The sequence below is a fragment of the Stegodyphus dumicola genome, chromosome 8 (genome assembly GCF_044657685.1).
Source record: "Stegodyphus dumicola isolate Sdum_Otavi_A_Nest chromosome 8, ASM4465768v1".
NCBI lineage: Eukaryota > Metazoa > Arthropoda > Arachnida > Araneae > Eresidae > Stegodyphus > Stegodyphus dumicola.
In genome coordinates this window covers 116,179,723-116,200,583 of record NC_140775.1, presented here as the reverse complement: position 1 = coordinate 116,200,583, position 20,861 = coordinate 116,179,723, and the positions used below count along the sequence as shown (strand labels likewise).

At 32.4% G+C, this 20,861-nt stretch overlaps 1 protein-coding gene across 1 annotated transcript in view; it reads left to right on the top strand.

Moving 5' to 3' along the window:
* Nucleotides 1–20,861, top strand: part of LOC118193974 (uncharacterized) — a 223,074-nt gene that overhangs the window by 111,295 nt on the left and 90,918 nt on the right. Inside the window, exon 2 of the mRNA XM_085822327.1 lies at nucleotides 18,369–18,489. Coding sequence (XP_085678453.1) covers nucleotides 18,369–18,489 — 121 coding nt within the window. The remainder of the gene's footprint in view (nucleotides 1–18,368; nucleotides 18,490–20,861) is intronic.

The window sequence follows — 20,861 nt, the reverse complement described above, 5'->3', positions numbered from 1 at the left end:
GGATAACTTGAGATTCTTCACTGCATGCAAAATGATAGAGGTGCATAGCTACACGACATTCACAGACAGACGTGGCCAGAAACAACACATAAATTTATTGCTGGACATTCTTAATACATATCATCAATCACATGTCATTTTGGATGCGATAATGCACCCCACAATTTTATACAGCTTACGTCCTTTAGACAAAGGGCAAAACGGAGCAGCAAACTATACGTGGCTGGCAGCAGCAAGGCGCAGGAGAAAGGGCTGCTCATATTAGTAGCAGCTATATTTATAGACAAAGGGTTTTTTTTTTTTTTTTTCCCAGTTTGATTGGGTAAGAGCTATCCGCATTGCAGAATTACTTAAAACAGCATGAAATTAATTAATCTGTAAAGACGCAGTCCAGAAAATTTTAATATTATAAACAGTTTAGAACAGAAAGTGGAGGTAACGAAATTAAAATGAAGAATAAAAAGGACTATTGCCGAATTAAAATTGGTATTTTTTTTAAATATTTTTATATATTTCATATATATTATAAGATAAAAAAAAACATGAAAGCAAATTACTAATTTCAGTTTTGCAACAGCCCCTTTATTCTTCGTTTTAATTTTATTATTTCCCATTTACAGCCTTTACATAGCGATGATCGTGTAACTAATTCGAAACTCAAAATTTCTAGAACCTAAATATTTTTCCTAAACTTCCATATCGGATGATTGGGCATTTGCTCTCTGCATCTCGACATAAGTACGATTATCCAATATGTGCGCAATTATCCAAAGTGCACATTTATCCAATATGGAGGCTCACCAAGAGAAGGTTTTGGTTTAGATTAGAAAGGTTTCGGTTCTCGAAATTTTGAGTTCAAGTTTCGAATTAGCTACGTCGTCAGCGTTACGCAAGCCGTGCAGTGCAAGATAGATAGATCTAAAAATGATGCACTCCAGAAAAGTTATTTCAATTTTTAGAACAAAGTGGGAGAATTGAGGACTACTGCTAAAATTCTAAGATTGATTCACATATTTTTTATCTTACATATACACAGTGGGAATAAAAGAATCCATTATTTATTTAACTGTTTCGTTCGGCATTGTTGCCCAGGGTGCAACATAGCGAACTACAGATATTATACCCACAGAGATTCATATGAAACGCGGAATTGTTGTTGTACGCGGTCAGCACACGAAGGCAAGAGAAGCTCATCACAAACGACCACACCCACAAAGATAGGAGAAAAGGCTACATACATACAACTAAAACTTGGAAATTCTTGCCGGACTCATCAACTTTTGCTTATACACCTTTCAAAACACGGCAAACTCGACTGCAAACGGCAGTCTACTAAAATACGTAAGTCTGTTCGTATGTATAAGAGCTAAGGGGTTGGTTTTGTCTGTGTGAGTGTTTAAATCTTTTTTAGTTGATTTAATACGATTGTAAGGTTATGTAATTTTTATTGCAAAAATAAAGTTTTTAAATTCCTTTATTATCCATCACAAATTTTATTAAAATTTTTTTAAATCCTTTATTATCCATCACAAAAGCTATTTAAAATAAAAAATAAAATATATATATATATATATATATATATATGAGAAAGACTGTTTAACACCGTTTTAAATTGTTCATCTATGTATATGATCGTAACGATGTTTTTAATTGTAATTATTAATTTTTCGCATTAAAAATGGTATTGCTTACAAAAAGTAAGCTCATTTATCTGATTTTAAGCGACTAGACTGTACCTTGGGATAAATGAAGGATGGAAGCTTGCACATCTCCGTTTGTTTTTGGAAGTTTGAATGTAGACTTCATCAGTAAGTGAGACAGCAATAGAATTGTAAGGTTCTTATTTTAAATAAACTAGTGATTAAGATTTCGATCTTTGCTTTAACTTCTTCTTTCCGTATTTCTCGCCAGAATGCAAATTAGTTGGTAGTGTATTTAAGTATCTTGATAAGATAGTTTCTGGCATGCGTGAAGCGTGGCTAGATTCTGCCAGCTCTAGTTAAATGTAACCGTCTCGGCTTTGTGTTCTGCCACCGCTTATGCCTTAAAATGGCGCACCGTCGGTAAATTAGTGAGCCAACTTATAGCTTAGTATTGAACTGTGTAGTCTTAAACTACTGATTAACATTTTAGAATTATTTGGCTGTTCATATTTATTTGCATTGCCACAAGCTGTGTTATTTGTAGCACGAGCCTTGGCCCCCACCCCCTTTTTTTTTTTTTTTTTTTTTTTTGTTAAAGTTCAGTTTAAATTAAAGGATTGTTTCGAAACCTTCGTAAGACTTTGTTGTACTTTCTCAGACACAGCGATAACTCGCTGTGTATCTGTTAAGGTTATAGTGCTGAATATTAGATTAAGTGTAACGTTATAGAGTATTTGCAATGAAAGCCATCGAGAATTAAGTGCGTAAAATTAAAGTAATGAGATGGCGTCGCCCCCCCTTAGTGATAACAACAAGTTGTAATGGAAACATAAAATTTAATTGCTTTTTTAGGAATATATGCTATCACGGTCGATGATAGAATTTTTGAAAGCAAGGGCTTTAACTATTTGCCTGGGGACTTTGTTCTTAACAACTTGGATTTACTTTAATCAAAAGGAACTTCACTCTTTATGGAATGCAAATTTGGAGTTTTAACAGTAGATTAAATGGTGCCCTAGAGTCTTTCCAGGGTGATGATAAGAGAAAGTGCAGTCTCAGTGTACGTCTAAGAATGATGATAAGGTGCGAACGGAATCGATCGGATGCATTCATGATTGATCGATTCGGAATTCAGGAAAATCATGTTGTTGGTGCTGCTATCACCAGGCCGAATTATGATGTACAACGTTTGGTCTTTTGGACATATTCTCGATTCAGAAATAGCACGATACAGTATAGGTACAACTGGCATTAAGCTTTAACCAATATTGTAGAATTTTGCCCTAAAGCAGTAACAGTTAATTAGTTTTCAAGCGTGCATGCCTGCCGCCAACAAGACTAACAAAATTGGAAAAGCATGTGTCATCATCTAGTGGCACAAAAAAGGAATATTTTCCCGGATTCCATTTCTTGCTACTCTTGAGGAGCTGATGATGTAGTAATCAGCACCTATGCTTCTTCAAAATATATGAACATTTTTGTTGCTTTCTAAAAGAATCTCAGACTAGCCTATGATTTGACTTTCCTTAATCCTTTTGGCAAGGATCCCTCAAGATAATCGTGAAATTCATGATTGATTGCATATTTTTATCTGCTTCTATTATTTCTGATGTACCCGTCTTGAGCATATCACTGTATTTACGTCAGATCTGTCTGGTTGGGATTTTATCTTCAGAATCCTTGGTCACCACGGGACAATTTTCGTCTGTCATTGGAATCTGTATTTCTGTCTGCTTCTCCGGTTTTCGCGATTTTGGAAGGTTCTTGTTATGTTCCGGACACCCACTGTAACTGCTGACATAAGGTCCTTGCCAGTAAAGACAAGTAGGATTTTCATCTTTCTTAAGAGGGCATTCAGCACTTCTGTGGTTTAAACTACACTTCACACATCTTGTAGCATTTACGTACCATTTAATCAAAACGTTTATAATTATCTTTTTTTATACTGTTTAATTCTCGAACTTGTATATGTTATGCACCACGGGATGACTTATCATGCTTAATACACATAAATTAAATCGTTTATATATGTTATTAAAAGATTTAGTTTCATTTAGTATTTAACGATTACCTTCCCCTGAATAAATTGAATTCATAAGCTTCTAGAGACATCAGGTTATTTCGAAGCAGAAGATATGAAAAATAAGCATGCCGTCTCCGGGACTCGAACCACGGACCTCTCGAATAAGCGCCGAGCGTGCTGATCACTACACCACGAAGGCATGCTAAGAAGGCGGGAGAAATGTCTTATATTCTTTCCCTTTTAAAGGGCGACTGTGGATTAGGGGACCTTATCGCCAAATCCTGGTGATGGAGATTCATCATCCATCGCCTTTTTTAGTTCAGGCGCCACTGTAGATTTATTAGGTATTTTTGAAGCAAGAGAATGTAAAAAAATGTGTAATGCCCTCGCCGGGAGTCGAACCACGGAACTCTCGAATACCCGCCGAGCATGCTGACCGCTACACCACGAATGCATGCTAAAAAGGCGGGAAAAGTACCTTATAAACTACTGGTGCATTCTGCACAACACGCGCTTTTTTAAGGATTAACATAAGTATTGAGTATTCTAAATTCTGTTACATTTAACATAATTTAGAAAAAACAGCCCGAATAAATGTGCACACGCTTAAAAGCGCATGAGACATAAAAATGCAATAAAAATAATGTGTCAAAGAGTTTTCAGAGGAGATTTCGAAAGCATTCCCTCAGCTGTTCTCGTAATTCATGTACAATGCATAATTTCTGCGGACTGAATGTACAAGATCGGAATGTTTAAATGCCACTGTCTTGTATAAACAGCTGTCTTCCCATACTTTGTGTAGTTTAGAGCTGGTTTTCCAAAATAAATATTTCGTGGCTTATGAAGTTCCTCAATTTATCTTCCAGCATACGTTTTAAGTATTCACATTCCATATTAATGAATTGCTGGATAATTCGCTGAAATTGTAATAGAAGTAAATATGTGCCGGATTTCTTTGCTTTAGTTTTTAATGGCTACTGAACTAAATAAATAAATCATTGGTTTGTTAATGATAGTTCTTTTATGCGCTGTTATTGTGCAATGTATATCTGTCAGTATATCTGTCTGGAAGTCTAGGAAGGTTTCCTAAGAGAGCATTATGGAATTTTCCAATACTCTTTATTCCAGTACTTCTGATGTATTTATGAGATTGTTTTTCCGAAACGTCAAATTGTTCGTCCCGATTAAAATATATCAAGAATTTTTGAGAACGGCTAGCCATATATGAATTTAACTACAGGGCGTTAGGTATCGTTAATTCTAGGATACACCTTATTATACACCCTGTCCACAAAAGTCCTTACCTGGCCTTTAATTTCTGCAACCATTTTTTGTGAACATTTGCTTCCAGTTACAGAAACGCTTCAGATGTCGCAGGTATTCATGTTTTAGGATTTTAAATATATGAGCAATTTAAAAAAAGGAAGAATTTCGTAAAAATTGTGAGCTCTAACACTCTCGACTGTCCCCTGGTTAGATCAGATGCCGATTATAAAAAATAAAATGCGAAACGTGGGACTCCATTGCTACAAAAATTGACCGAGATATTTTGTTTTAAAGTAGATCATATTTAGGGGTCGTGCATAAATTGAAGACCGAAATGTTTGCATTCATAATAACTAAAAATAAAATATCAATTTATAAAAGAATTTTGATATTTAATAGATCAAATGACGAGCATTTCTTTGTATATTGTCATAAGCAATATTAATCAACTTCCACTTCTTCTATACAGGAGATCTTACTTGCGGAATATGATAGAATTTCTCTTCTAGAAATGAGAAGAAGGCTTCAGACTATTGACATAATAGCTGGCTCATGAAATACTCTTTGCTTAAAGTTTAATGAATATTTGGGTGATTATTAGACTTGATTCTAAAGTAATAAAACTTGATGAGGATTTTAACATATTTGAAAACTTATAAACTACTTATGTGAAAATTCTTTCGTCATCTCAATTGTAACCAATAATAAATCTCGAAGGAATATCTCTGAATGGCATTTAAAGTAAAAAGGCAAGTTGAAAAGGACATTAAATATCCCAAATTTTGAATTTAGATACTCAAGTCTGTTTTTGTCGCACGAAAGAAAGTCAAACGTTTGTTTTTTATTTTCCATAATCAGTTTAAAATCTCCCTTAATATAGAGACCTTGTTAGATTTTCCAATTTTTCTGAAATTGATTTTTAATTAATTTATTCTTTAATTATTAATCTTTTTTAAATGCTGAACATGAATATTTGCGTCATTTAAAACATTTTTGTAACTGAAAGTATATTTCTACGATGTCTACAACCAACAGTTACCAAAATGAAGGCCGGGTAATGAACTTTGTTTATATATATATATATATATATATATATATATTAGTTTTATACCCATAAAAAAGTTTTATACCCGATAAAAAGATTCAGAAATTTGAGTAGTAAATAAGATAGCAGTATTTGCCCCACCCCATAAAATGGAAGTGCTTACTTTTATGTTCCTGAAATATAAGCTGGTCTCTTATAGGGTACTTTCTTAACCCTTTGTTGCATACAAGTAATCTAGAGAAGTTAAACGAAAATGTTCGTATTTTTTCTACTTAAAATAACCTTCGTAATAATAAAAAAAAAAAAAAAAAAATAATTTTATTTAAATTTCGTTTTAAATAATTGCTACAGTTTGTTGACATATACGCAAACATACATGCATACAAATCTCTTCCCAACGATTTACGGTCATTGCATTTGAAATCATTTCCTGCCTTGTTTGCAGTGATCATTACCATCTTCTAAATAGTAAATTTACAACTGGCATGTACATACAGATCCCCCAAACCACCTTCATTTCGTCGATTGTGATTGAATTCATTTTGCTACGATTTTGTAACCTGTACCTATTGGATTCAAATGTCAAATGTTCTAGAAATTCCTTGCCAAACATAAACATTTCCAGTGGTGTTTTGGCTTGATAAGCAGTACATTTGGGTTTCAATTAACTCTTTTCGGTAGGTCTTTGTCTACCCACTCCACAATTTTCACAAACTGATATTTAAAATAAAATGTTTAAAATTACAAATTATGAATAAAAAATGGCAGTATAAGAAACTGTAAGCAATATTATATAATGTTTACTATGAGAAATTGTATTAACTTGGAAACAATTTATTTAATAAGTATTTAAGTAGCAGTCATTTTCCAAATAGCAATGCTTTGCTTAGTGATGCTATATAGCCATCTATGATCGACATGTGAAAGTTCTAATAATATAGAATGAATAAACACAGGAATGGAATCTGTTAAGGCTGAAGAATAAACAAATTTAAACTTTTGTCTACTAGATTGGACATGATGCAACAAAGGGCTAATGCTTTCGCGACGGCGGAACTAGCCGTCAGTACGCCACTGAAGAATGGATCGTCGTGGCATTAGTGCCTTACCTCCATGATTAATGCACGCAGAAGTGCATCTGACGAGCCGGAAACTTGTCTCCCCGCGAGACGGGCTTTAGAGGTTATTGTATTTATTTAGCATCAGTACTAAAACATAATAAATAAATGAAACCCTTAATTTTTTTCACGTATGTTGTATATTCTTATTTTCGGGCTGTTAAATCATTTTTTATATCTCAGTAATTTTTTAGATGTGAATTTCCTTACCTAAATAAGTAATTGAGTGATAAATAAGGGGATAGTATTTTCTTTGAAGACTGAAATAATGTTTTTTGTTTGTGTAACTTTCTTACTGCAAAAGCAGGATTGAGCATTTTAATTCTTACTGCAAAAGCAGGATTAAGCATTTGCTTTATATAAATAACTTTTCAGTTTGAGAGGGCGAGGACTGTCATATTCCAGACTCCGACTGTCGATTCGAAACATATCTGAATCCCTTCCCCCCTTTCGAGTAAAGTAAAACTCCAGTTCTTCGAAGTGGTGGAGAAGAATGACATTTAATCTTTCAGTTCCAAAACGAGTCATTTCTTTAAATAAACAACTTTCTTTTCTCCTCCATTTTATTCTTTAAAAGTAATCACATATTTTACAAAGAAAAAATTCAGAATGCAAAAACAAGAATTGTGTTATATTTATTAGGAAATGACTTTCAATTACTTGCATTCATAGACGAATTATTTCATTAAAAATTTGCTCTGTATTAAAGGAGTTACCTAAAAGCAAAACATATGTATGGAAAAATATCACTGAAATTAAAAAACAGAGAGAAAGTGCAGAAAAGAGAGAAGGAAATAAAATTTGAATGGATTTCAATTAAATTTAATATATGATTTTGTGAATGAATGGCTGACTACTGCTGTTTACGAATTTTCTGAAGGTTTCTAAAATCGGTTATTGGTGGGGCTTATGGTGCTTTTGTGTAATCCTACATGCCTTCATTTTTAATTTTCTTCGTATGTTTATTCATTCTTATCTACACCACATTAATTTAATGGTTTTAAAATAATAATTTTAAAAATTCTGTCTTTTTTCCTATTTCACGATTCAGTTATTCTGTTATTATTTATGCAATTTTCAATGAAAGAAATGAATTTAAGAAACTACTTCTCTTATTATATTTTATGTAAAATGCATTAAAAATTGTCTAAAGTTTTAAATTCATAAAGACATGTTTGGAAAAGTGTTATTTACTTAAAAGACTATTCTACTTAACATTTAAAGTAGTGTGTCGATAAATTTCTTCGTGATACTTACATACTTCATGACAAATGAATTGAATAATGACGTTTCCTCCTCCTCCCCCCATAAAAATGCTGCTGACAAGTTTCCGTTTTGCGTTGCGAAAAATCATGAGGTTTCAAAAAATAGAGTTTAATCCAATGCTTTGTTTTGTGCCTTTCGTGTACTACTTCCTGGTGAAAACAGAAAATCGTTTCAGTGCTGGCAAGCAAAGCAAAGCGAAATAACGAGAACAGGTGAGATTATTCTACCCTCGTGACCTTCAAAAATGTTTTCAACGAGTCTTGAAGAGGTGTTGAGTGTAGGACGGTTCTCCTTTTTATTTAGGCAAATGCGTAGATGATACCTCATGCTGTACGCATTTGTGTTGTTATGCAAAGAATCGCGGTTTTAGAAGAAATTAAAAGAGGAAATACAATTCTTAAATATCCCGATTAGGTAGGACTGCTATCATCCGGATATCTGGGGAAAAAAAAAAAAAAAAAAAATCGGATAGTTCCTCCTCTTTAGTAAAAGATAAATGCATATGTACTGTTATCTAAAATGGGAGACCTTTTTTTACGTTTCTGATATTTTACATCAACAAAAAATATATAGTTAAAAATAGAATACATTATTCTTCTAAAACTAAATTAAACAATGACATTATTGTTTATTTACTTAAACGCATAATCCATTTCAGTTAAAATAAAAGTACGATATGATTTTGTTTATAAATAGCCTTAAAATTAGATGCGTAATTTTGTTTTTGTTGTCTCCTTTTAGTAAGCAACGTTGTTTGTGTCTTTATATATTCCATGAATTTTTGTGTTAGACCTAGTGCCCAACAAGTGTGATTCTATCTTTTTAACCTCGTGTGCAGAATGTAGTCTTATGGACTATGTCAGCACCTGTCTTATCTTAAAATGTGTAAAATAAATACTAAATAAAAATCTGAAAGCTTATTTTATACTATGCCCAAAGGGGCCTTTTTTTTTTTTTTTCACGTGGGATTCAAGACGGCATTTGAAAAGTGATACGGACATTCGAAGTCATTTGACGCAAATTACCGTTAGACACTGTAATGTCTTTGCATTGCTACGCTACGAGCATAATACCAGTAAGAAATCTAAAGAAACCTCGGGTATAAAATATGCGTGCTTGAAGATGCACGCGATGTTAATGTTAATTGAACGCTTTGAAATTGTTGAGTTTGTTAATCAAAAATTCGTTAAAGTTTTACAAATTATGAAATGGATAATAAAACAAATTCCAAATTTGGGCTTCCAGATGCCCGTATTCGAGTGGTGGACTTCGTTATTCAAAATGTGATGTCTCTAGGTACCGTTGTTTTTTCGCATTGTGAGAAGCATTCATACGGATTCTTCATTATTTCATTTCTATAAAGGTAATGGAGAGCTCTAATATTTGGTGGCAACAATTTGAAAAGTGATTCAGACTTTTACAATAGACGAGCGTAAAATGCCAAAATGAAATTAATATCTCTTCTAGATAAATTGCCCCTTGGGGCTAATAAATCTGTAAATGTGTTTTTATTAGTGGATATTATTCAATAATGATCCATCTTGCTCTGTATAAATCCTTAACATTAAGAGAATGTTAATTCATAATGGTCTGAGATTTAAACTAAAGTTATCTATTGTTTGTGGAAAATGCACAGGTGTAATGCTTTTCTATCAAATGAAAAATTTCACTAAAACATGACTATTTAAGCTCGACATGTAGTACATAACTGCTTTCCGCTAATTTTTTGCGGAATAATCTGCGTATTGTGCGCTTTCATTTATAGTATTAACTAGCCGCTTTCGAAACCAGCCGAAAAATTATTAAAAAAGTCTGATATGGAACATGACTTCCTTGTATAGCCTTCTAAATTATACACATTTTTACTGCATTTCATTTAAACTTATTCCCTCGAATTTCATTAGAGATAATATTTTTCATTCTATTCAATTCTCACTTCGCGACAAAGCAAAAATACATAAAAACTCAAAACATCTTCATTAAAAATTGTAAAATACAAAAAAAGATGAAACACCAATTTAATTTCAACCCCACTCTGAAAAAGACATTGAAGGTGGAGAAACTGATTTAATTCACTGTTCTACCGAGTACGAGATTTTCCGCGATTACGATGCATCCTTTTACTTCGTACAAGGAAGTAAAAAAATACCTAATGATTGTAGTGAATCCAGTAAATGTAATTTCGCGAGTTCAGCTAGTAATTAATAATAACTGACATGAATCTGCCTTTATTGCTTTTTTAAATCGCTTAATTTATTCATTAATAGTAATAAATGTGAAAGAAAAATTAAGTATCTTAACGTTTTTATGAATAATTCTGTCCTTGTTAACTCTTGTATTGTGTAAAAGATATTAGTAAGGTCTGGAACGAGGGCTCCAGATTCTAGTAAATCCCAAAATTGTTTTCTTAATTGTGATAAAATTCTTGTTTTTCTTTCATTAACATTAAAATGGACTTTAAAGGCATCCAAGAAAATTCTGTGCTTTCCCGGACTGTGTTAAACATTCCCTGACACTTCAACATGTGCTTCTTTAGTAATACGTAATATCAAGTTATAGAATATTTTATGTTAATTAACTCATTATCATATGATTTTGAACTATGCTTTTTTTCTTGGAAGTTAAGTTTCTTGGAAGATCGTACGGCAACGGCACTGAGTAACGCCTTCTAGATAGTTCATCGAGACAGTGTTGCACTGACCATAGTAGCATTTCCTTGCCTAGCTCTGCGACTTACATTCTGGTGTTAGCCTGTTTGCTTGCGAATCTAGCGCATTTAATTAGAATTTGAGCCACGCTTGTTGACTTTTGCATTGTAAATCTCTAGCATCTAAATTACTTTCAATTTTAAGCTCACTTGTATGTTATATAAAACCTCGCAACCTGCCAGGGCTAAAGAAAAAGAAGGGCTAGGTCATCCGTTTGAGGGGGAACGATGCCGACACGAACCCAGTTGGGAAGCAGTGTGACGTCACTGGGTTCGTCGCCTCGTCTACTGACCAGAGCTTCACTGTGCGAAAGCTTAAATCTTTACTTCTTATTTCTTTGAAAGAGGTTTCTTTGAATTGAAAATTATAGCTGAGGATATTTTTAAAATGAATTAGTGTTTGTAACGGGAAATTATTCAAAAAAATGGAGCCCTGTGCCGTTGCTACCTGCAGTAATGCGTACCATAATACGAAACAAACAAACGTGATATTTCAACAATTTCCGTACAGAAACCTTCAGTAGACGAAAGAATGGCAGCATAGCAAGCATACGTTTTTCTGTTTTTATTTTTATTATTATTATTATTTTAAGCCCAAAGGGCTATTAATTTCGTTTTGGCATTCTGCGTTGAATCACTATAAACGCGGTACCACTTTTCAAATTATTGCCAGCAAATGTTAGAGCCCTGCATTATATTTAAAGAAATTAAATAATGAAGAATTTGCATAAATGTATGTATGTTTCTCACATTGTGATAAAATGACAGTACCTAGAGACATCACATTTTGAATAACGTAATCCTCCACCGAATATGGGCATCTGTAAGCCCTAATTTGGAATTTGTTTATTATCGATTTCATATTTTGTAACACTTTAATGAATTTTTGATTAACAAACTCAATGATTTCCATGCGAGCAGTGGCAACATTTCCACACCCCCCCCCCCCAAAAAAAAAAAAAAATTATCTCCAGCGCGCGAGAATCTGAATCGGAAATTCTAAAGAGATGCTCATTTTTAAAATTCTTTTGCGATATTTCTGTTGAATTGAATTTTATGGTTTAAGTGCAAAGGGGGGGTCCAGTATTTAATCAGTTCATCATATCAATATTCAGTTTTCTTACTGAGTTGGCTTTACAAATTTTTTTAGCCTTTTTATTATTAACGTTTTGATGTTTACTTTATTTATCAAACATCCCTTTCTTGGCGTCTCCTACACATAAAATTCGATTCAACATAAAAATCTCAAAATATTTAAAAACATTTTTCTTTAAAATTTCCGACAGACAGTCTCGCGCGCTGGAGATAAAAATGGTTTTTTCCGTACAGTGTTGCCACTGCTTGCTTTGTGATCGTTGAGCTTGTTATTTAAAAATTCATTAAACTTTTTACAAAATATGAAATAGGTAATAAAACAAATACGATATTCAGAATTCGAGCTTCCAGGTGGCCATGTTCAAGTGGAGGATTATGTTATTGAAAATTTGGTGGCTCTATGTACAGTTGTTTTTTCACAGTTCGAGAAACATGTATACATTCATGCAGATTCTTCATTATTTAATTTCTTTAAATATAATACAGTGTGATAATGTTTGGTGGCAACAATTTGAAACGCATACGCTGTTTACAGTTATTCAACTCAAAATGCCGTATCGAGACCAATATCCCATTCGAGAATAACATCTCTTTCGGGCCTAAAAATTAATCGAGAAAATGGAAAATGAAAATTTATGTTTTAACCATATATACCGAAATACAAATAACTGCATTAGTGAAACAAAAGCGAATTAAATTGTTTCCAAATGGCACTTCAAAAAGCATTGTAATTAAATGATTATGCGTAAAATGATTGGTAGATATCAGCAATTTTCCTTGAAAAGCCTCCCCGAAGGTTGAAAAAAATTCTTCAAAATGTATGGGAGCAATTCAAAATCATATTTCTAAACTTAAAAAACGTCTTTCGTCCCTCAATAGGAACACGATTCGTTTATTTTGCTGATTATGAACAGTCATAAGAGTTTGACACTTAAATTGGAATGCATCCCTTGTGTCGGCAAGAAAAGTTAACCATAAAATAGGTAAATGGAAATAAATCATGTAAACTAATTTATTTTATTGTATTAAAAATAAGATTTTATTATTTGGTTTATTATTCATAATGTGTTATGTGATTTATTTTATGCGTTTTTGGTTATTTATGAAACTATACAAAACAAAACATGAAATTCTGCATAGAGATAAATTAGCATTAGAATACATGCTTTTAAAATATAAGACTACACTATTCATAAGAAAGTATATAAATGTCAATTTAAAATATTTTTATTAATTTATGAGTAATGGACACTGCATAGTAATCCTTATGATCAATAATAATGCTTTCATAATAGTCATTGTCAAGACTTACAAAAACCTAATTATCTCATTTCCAGTGCTAGTTGAAAGACAAAATTAAATGAAGTGAAATTTGTTTGGATTTAATATATTATGAAATATGTTGTTAGCATTCATTAGCTTTTAATCAGATGAGTTTGTAAGGACGTATTCTGAATATACGTTTGCATAATTTTATTTGATATTTCTATAACCCAACTTGTGATATTTTAACTCAAAAAGAATTATTCGTAAATATAGAAATTTGTCAATGTTTTTTATCGATAAGTTACTATTTACATACATTTCAAAAAATATTGTAGAAAAAAATTAACCATATTTAATGTATATTCGACTTTAAATATTAGTTTAAGGCTTATATTTTACACGTACTATAGTTTAATTAAATCGACCATAGCTACATTACTAGGTCAGCTATATATCCATACACATTGTAATTTCATTAGATAAAATCTCTTCCTCATATTATTTACCGAACAGTTTTTCAAAAACTTTTGATTTCCAAGCAAATACTCATGAAACCGAAGGTGGTATAAGGCACTCTTTCAAAGCAGCAAGCGAACCCATCTACGTCATCACTCTCTTCTTCCGGTTTCAGCGGCGAGGAGCTGATGAGCCAGCCCTTTAGCCCTGGCAACCTGCGGGGATTTAAACTGTAAGCACAAGCCATGTATTTGTTAGTGTAAAGTAGAATCGCCACTTCTAACGCATCGATCCAGGAGTTCTGACGTTCGTCTAGATCAGTGATTCTTAACCTGCTGTACTGTCCATTCAGCCCATCACCATTACTAGGAGATCATTTTCCCCTCCTTTAAAATATTCAAAAAATACATGTACATTTATTAAGATTTAAAGCACTTAAGGTGCTTTTATAAATTAAACAACAAGAAGTATATAAAATGTTGACAGATACCAAAACTTGAATGAGAATAGTTTTTTTTTTTTTTTTCATTTATAAATTAAAACTAAATACTTAACAGCTAAATAAAAGGCTGATTGTATTCCCCTTTGAAACTATGGAATTTCCCCAGGGGGCATTCACCCTTGATTGGGAACCCCTGATCTAGATGCTTATGTACCTCCAAACTATGCTCTTAAAAGGGAAATAATTTTCATTAAAAACAGAATTAAATTTTGTTGCTGTACTTTTTATGCACATTGTTATTATAACTGAAAATAAAATTAGGGGTAAAAAATGCAATTGACCTCGAATACTTTTAAAACATTAGTACGATACCATTTTTAGCCTAATCAAATGGCTACGTAAGTACTGAAAGTAATATAATTTTAAGAACTTTTCCTACATTTGCTTGTTAAAGAAAAACTTAACCAAATATAATGGCATTCACCCTTGATTATAATATCTGAGCTTCTTCTCAAGGTCTTTTATTGGGGGGGGATCCACTTTTTTTTTAACTCTTAGTGAAAGAAAGTCCTTTGCCAGTGACCTAAAATTAGTTCAAAATGAAATTCAAAATCTGTATGTGTTCAATACTACGACTGTGTAAAAGAGTCCCGAGTTTGCATTACGCAGCAGATAAAACTTTTCACCAATTGCCACTTTCGACTTTTAAATCAAAAGTGGTTTTCTTTGTACAGTTTTTATGTTTGACTATGGCAAAGCATACGAGAACTATATGTCTAAGGAGAGGGATGCCTTCGTGGAGGACTTTGTAAAGAAAACTGGCTCGTATCTACGTTACATATGGGAAAAATCATGAAAGCGCCCATGCAGCCAGCAGTACTAACATTAGGTCGAACTACTAGTATTTAGCGACTTTATCGCTCAACAGCTGGTGGGCTTCTCATTACAGCCTTCTTATCGGTGCAGGGAAAGATTTTATCAACTGATTGCCCTCATAGGGATTTCAACCATTGACCATCCACCTGCTAGCTGGGTATGCTAACCATTTATGCCGTGAGAACATGCATCATAGAAACAATATTCTATTCTGTTAAAGTTCATGTATTGGTACATGATAGGTTTTATAATTTTTCAAGTAAATTATTTATAAAGAACATGATATCCTCTATTTGATGACTAGTGAATTTCATGGTAATTTTTAATGAAACATTTATCATGTAGCTTTATTTGGTAATAGAGTATTATATTCTCTAAAACAGTACTTTAACCCTTTATTCTAACAAAACGATCATATTTAATTATGGCCTTATAATCTCGAAAAATTACTGGTGTCATATTTCAAAGAAAACATCCATTTTGACCTCTCTCGAAACCACCTGAACGATGTTTTTGTGTGACATCTGTACGTACGGACAAAATAAAGCACAGAACTGTTTTTGCCAAAACAATATTGTAAAATGGATTCAGAAGAGATTTTCTAAAAATTATGATTTTACTAAAGATTTCGTATATATCTCGCATAACTCAAGAACGAGTAGCCGTAGAACTTTGAAATTTTGTATATGGAACTGCTATAACATGTAGCTGTGCACCTCACTTTTCCGTCGCAGTCGGCTGCACCAATCATGTGTGTGTGTGTATATATATATATGAGCTTAATTTTTTTTTTTATTTTTATATGTTCGAAGAACGTGATTTTTTTTGCTTTAAAATGAATGAATTATATGGTTTTCATATCTCGGTTAAGGTTTTTATGCAATCTACATGCAATAGTTGTAGAATTATCAACAATTTAAATGTTTGTTGTTAAGTCTAACGAACCGCCGTTTGTTTACATTTAAAACTCAGTAGAATAGTAAATTAAGTCAGTTTCTGCACCTTAAATGACTTTTTGCCGTGTAGGACTAAAAACTTTCCAAAAGTAAAGTTTTGTGCACCAAAAAAATCTGCTTTCTTGCACGCTGGGCGAAATGTTTGTTTTTGCGTAGAAACTCTAATTTAAATTGTTTTAAAAAAAAATTAAACTGTATTCGGTGTTTTTCGTTTTTCTGTATGTTACATTTTTTAATGAAGATGTTTTGAGTTTCTATTTATTTTTTCTTTGTTGCGAAGTGAGAACTGAATTAATTGAATAAGAAACATATTTCTAGTGAAATTCAAGGAAATGAGTTTATATGAAATGCAGCAAAAAATGTGTATAATTTAATAGACCGTACAAGGAAGTCGTGCGGTGACCACATCAGATGTTTTAATTACCGATTTTTAGCGCAAGGGCTATTAGTCACGAAACGCGATTTTGCATTGCTTCATTTTTCATTCAAATCTGTTACCATTCGACAAAATGTAAGATATTTTACCTTTCAAATTTAATCTCTCTGTTATAGATGAACAAACTAAGCTCTTTGAAAGTGATAGATGCAGTTCTTAAGAATAGTGGGCCCCCCCCCCACCCCGCCTGATTCGGTTAAATAAAAATGCATTTAATTCATATGTCTATTTGAGAACATGAAAAATATTTCATGTTCTCAATAAATAATAAAATGTATAACGTAACTCTATATAAATATATATAGAGTTACGTTATACATTTTATTACTTATCTTATCAAATATATATTTTTCACTTTAATGTGACTTTTCATTCCAATCTATTGCCATTCGCAAAATATAAAATATTCTTTCATATTTAATTTCTTCATTATTAATAAAAAAATAAATTAAGAGCAGTAGGGTCTAAAATTTTAAAATCTGAACCCTTTCAGACTTTTTTCCAAAGTTGTTTGTTTGTTTAAAAAGCAGTGGATTTTCCAGTTTTTCTTTATATATTTTTATAATGATACCTGTATAAGGCGTGTCAAATTTGGCAGTGATATAAACATCTTTACGTGAGATTAAGATTTTTAATTTTAAATGAATTGCATTCTGATGAAGTATATTGCACCTATGCAGATTCTATTACCTCTCAACAGTGCCCAGTGCCTGCTATCTGGTCAATGGGTTTTTTGTTGTTGTTGTTGTTTAATTTAGAGAATAATAGCTTAGTAAGAGTATTATATTGAATTATCTTTCATAGTTTAGAAGTCCTGTAGATTTTCCTTAATGTAAATTTTTTTTACTACATGATTAAAAGTTATATTCTAGTTAGTTGTTATCATCAAGGATAGGACTGTTGCTGCAAACAAATTTTTGTCTTCTGAAAAACCATTATGGATCAAAATCGGGCACTTTTTTTTCCTGTAAGAATTTATGGCTGGGTGACAAAATGTATTTATTTTTCAAAAAAATATTTCTTTTGTCCCCAAAAGTGATAGTAACTGACTCAATTTTGAAGCTTAAATTTGTGAAATTCTGAATTCAAACTTCAGGTTTTGGTTCTTGATGCAAGAATACTTTACAGTTTCCGCATGCATGCTAATGAAATTTTATTAGAGTATTCATTAATTTAATCAATGCAAATATTAAAATGATTTAAGTATGTAAAATACGAGTAATATAGAAACTAATGAAAATTGGAAAAGAATAGAAAATTATGAAATTGTTGCATTAGTCATAGATTTTCAGTCTATTATTTTTTGGTCGTCTGAAACAAAATTTGTTTGATGATCATAAAATTCAGAAAAACTTCTAAAAATATGTAGAAATTTGCACAGTGGTAGTAATGCCAGCATACATGAATTTTCATATTTCTAGGAAATTTGAACTGAGCTATAAATACCAGCATATAGGAATTTTCAACTTTCTGAAGTTTTATGGATGCGTTGTTAAGAGGAAAAACATTTTTTTTCTTTTATAATAATAATAAAATATGTGTAGTAATATTAATTCAAGAACAAACCATTCAAATTAACTATTTCTGAAGCTTTATAAGTGCTAAGTTCTCACTGTATTTTCATCATATGGAATATTTTTATACATAGCTTTATTTATGCATATTTTTAAGGAAGTAGTTCATTATATTCTTCAGTAAATCATGCACCATATTTATAATTTTATCATTTTTAATAGTTGTCCTGTTATTCCTAATCGGTATTCTCTTTTGTAGGTAGCTGTTAAGACCATCAAGAAAGTCAAAATAGAGACTGAGCAAGATCTCATTAGAATTAGGAGAGAAATTCAAATTATGTCATCTATTCAGCATCCACATATTATCCATATTTATGAAGGTAATGAATTAAGTGATTCTGTTTTCACTTATGAACTAAAAATTCTGAGTTATGTTTAATTAATTTGATGATTTAAGGAATTTATGATGTTGAAAATTAAGAGAACTTTCAATAACAGCAAATATATATGTATAATAAGTAGGATACGTTTTAGCAGACAATGTAGGTGCTTTTTAATATAATCACAGAGTTGCCAACTCTCCCGATTTAGGCGGGAGACTCCCGATTTTCGACCACTCTCCCGCCAACCCGATTTACAATATATTTCTCCCGACTTTTTCTTAGTCTTAATATTTCTCACGATTTTTATGGAACTTGGCTTAATACTTCGTTATATGAACAAAAAAAAAGTGATTTTGGACGTCTGAAAGCAACTGAATTTTCTCTAGATTATATCTAAAATGAAACCTTGCGAATCAGATGAGAATTTCTGCTTTGTGATCGACAGCATACGTATCCAGAAACTTCGTTCTCCAGTTGTCCAATGGGCATCGAGCTCCACTGCGTGTCATCTGGCATATATTAGCCAATGAGCACAAAGCAAGCTCAAGGCCGTTGGCCGTTCTTTGGATGTTCTTTCGCTATTTCGTTCATCTTGTCCTGAGTTGTGTGAGTACACGTGCCTTTAGGAAATAGTTTTAGAAATTATCGTCTTTTGATATGTCTGCGAGAAAAGTGAAATACTCGTGCACGTTTCAAAAATCGTACACAGTTGACTTTCCTTCCATTATTTCTTCAAGGCAATGTAATAAATTTGCGAGGTGTACCATCTGTCGTTGCGTTGCGATTTTTCGATTTCGCTTGGTGGAAGGGCAGATGTTCTCAAACATGTGCGTACACAAAAACACAAGGACAACATGAGTTGTTTTGAAAAAACGAAAAATTAAATTTTTCTTCGGAAACAAAAGACCAAAAAGTGATTAATGCAGAATGTCTGTACTCTGCCTTTTTACTGGAGCACAACCTACCACTGAATGCATCGTATCACGCTGCAGCTTTATTTAGAAAAATGTTTCCCGATAGTGAAATCGCTAAGAAATACTCAAGTGCAAGGACCAAAACAGGTGCAATTGTTAAAGAAATGGGTTTGAAAAATAAATCTTCAGTTATTGATTGCATTAAAACAGCTCCGTTCTGCCTCTCTACGCATGGAAGCAATAATACCAATTCAAAACTGTATCTAATTGTTGTTTCGTTTTTTAATCCAGAGTCTTCAGAAATTGAGTGCAGTTTACTTTCTGTCCCCACTTTAGAAGGACATTCGACAGGCTTTAATATAGCACAGCTAATTATTAAAACTTTAAAATAAAATGCAGTCCCTCTGGATAATTGCTTAGCGCTTGGTGCCGATAATGCACCAGTAATGGTAGGCTTGAAGGCTGGTGTTGCAGGCATCTTAAGAAAGGCAAATTCAGATTTGCAGATTATGAGGTGCACCTGTCACCTCTTAAATTTAGCAGCTGAAAAAGGGGCAGCTTCTTTACCATTAAATGTGGATGAACACATTGTTGATATTTATTATTATCTTGAAAGGAGTTCTAAAAGAAAGGAAAAATTGAAACAGTTCCAACAGCTGCATAATACTGAAATGAGAAAAATTTTGATTTTTTGTAATTTCTGCATCATTCAGCAATTCAACTGGCAGTTCTCAAAATAATACTGCAAAATATAAGCGTAAAGCTGATACAAATTTCTCTCAAAATAAAAGAAAAATTGCTCAACACACGAAACATTTTCCGATTACTGTAAGTTTATCTTGTGAAGAACGAATATTTATTTTTTTTTCTTCGGACCTTAACAAAGCTTTTTGCTTTTTTTTTACAATTCATTTTGCCATCATTCGATGTTCTGAACACAATTCTACAAAGCAGAATTCCATTAATTCATGTTTTGCAATCAATGATTTATGATCTGTTTAAAGACATTTTATCAAAGTTTGTAAAACCAGTCTGTGTTTTGTCTTGTAATTCTATATATGATGTGATTTATGGTGAAACAGAAAATCAGAAGGAAGATGAAGATTTGGTAATAGGAGCTGCAACTACAAAAGTAGTGGAAGAACTTTCAGGAGAAGACAAAAATAAGTTTTATCATCATGTTAGAAGTTACTTCTGTCGAGTATGTGATTACACACTACATAAATTTCCAGTCAACGATGAAGTGATTTTGCATGCTAAAGTTGCTGATGTTTCTGCTCTAGCAAATGCATCTTTTTTTTATACAAGGTACTTTTTGAATAGATTTCCTGTGTTACTTCGTTTAGTCATGAAAGATGATGATATTGATGTTGCTACTGATATACTGCAGTCGCAATTTTGCAGTTTACAATTAGAAAACTTGGATGAAGTTATAAAATCAGCTAGGATTGACAC